Source organism: Apteryx rowi, unplaced genomic scaffold, assembly GCF_003343035.1.
Source record: "Apteryx rowi isolate R43461 unplaced genomic scaffold, aptRow1 scaffold_352, whole genome shotgun sequence".
Lineage (NCBI taxonomy): Eukaryota > Metazoa > Chordata > Aves > Apterygiformes > Apterygidae > Apteryx > Apteryx rowi.
Genome location: NW_020449997.1, coordinates 630,503 through 631,559, shown reverse-complemented (window position 1 = coordinate 631,559; position 1,057 = coordinate 630,503). Strand labels below are relative to the sequence as shown.

At 66.7% G+C, this 1,057-nt stretch overlaps 1 protein-coding gene across 1 annotated transcript in view; it reads right to left on the bottom strand.

The window, feature by feature from the left end:
- Window positions 1–854, bottom strand: part of KLHL14 (kelch like family member 14) — a 60,049-nt gene extending 59,195 nt beyond the window's left edge. The window contains exon 1 of the mRNA XM_026072830.1: window positions 3–854. Within this exon, the coding sequence (XP_025928615.1) occupies window positions 3–854 (852 nt within the window). The remainder of the gene's footprint in view (window positions 1–2) is intronic.
- Window positions 855–1,057: the final 203 nt, after the last annotated feature.

Below are 1,057 nucleotides of genomic sequence, written 5' to 3'. Positions count from 1 at the left end.
ACGGGGTCGGTGCGCATGAAATCCACCGACTGGACCCGCTCCACCAGCTCCGGCGCCGGGATGAGGGCGAAGCGGAGGCGCTTCATGAGGTCCGGGGCGTACTGCATGCGGGTCTCGCGGTCGTGCTCCAGCCAGAGCACGGACATCTGGAAAAGCGCCAGCTCCGACTCCACGGGGGGGGGCAGCGAGTCGAGCAGGGCGCGCATCTCCTCGAAGTTGAGCAGCAGCACGTCCTCCACCAGGTACTTGTTGGCCAGCTTCTTGGTCTCTTCCAGGCCGTGCAGAGCGGCGATCTTGCACACCTGCTTGTAGTTCTGCACCGAGATCTGGTCGTTGAGGAACTGCACGCACAGCTTGGTGACCTGCGGGATGTGCAGGATCTTGCTGACCGACAGCACCTCCTCCACCGTGTCCAGGGAGAGGGTCACGTTGGCCGTGTACAGATACTCCAGCACCAGGCGCAGCCCGATGGATGAGCAGCCCTGCAGCACCAGGTTGTTGATGGCCCGCGGGCTGGCCAGCAGCTTGTCCTCTGGGGAGGAGGACGGCGTGCCGGGCTCCTCGGGGGGCTGCGGCTGCGGGTCTTTTGGCAGGCCCCCCAGCCCGTCCTGGGCGCCGGGCCCCAGCCCCAGGGCGTGGGGGTGGCCGCTGCTCCCGCCGCCGCTGGAGAAGAGGGATCGGAAGTACTGGGAGCAGGAGGCCAGCACGGCCTTGTGGCAGTGAAACTGCTGGCCCTGGGCCGTCAGGGTCACGTCGCAGAAGAGCTGCTTCCTCCACAGCAGGTTGAGGCCGTGCAGCAGGTTGTCGCTGTGGCTGGGGTCGAAGGTGGAGGTCCTGTCCCCGGATCTGGACATGGCGAGCGGCCTCCAACACACCTGCCTTTTAAACCCTCCTCCAACCTGGGCAAAGGGGTGGGTGGAGGGAGGGTGGGGAGGGGGACGACACAACAATAAATACAGAGCTTTAGAGGCCTGGAGGGCTCATCTTGACCGTCTGTGCAGGGCAGCAGGAGCGCCCCTCTCGCGGCCGAGCCGCCCCCCGGCGCAGCCCGCGGAGC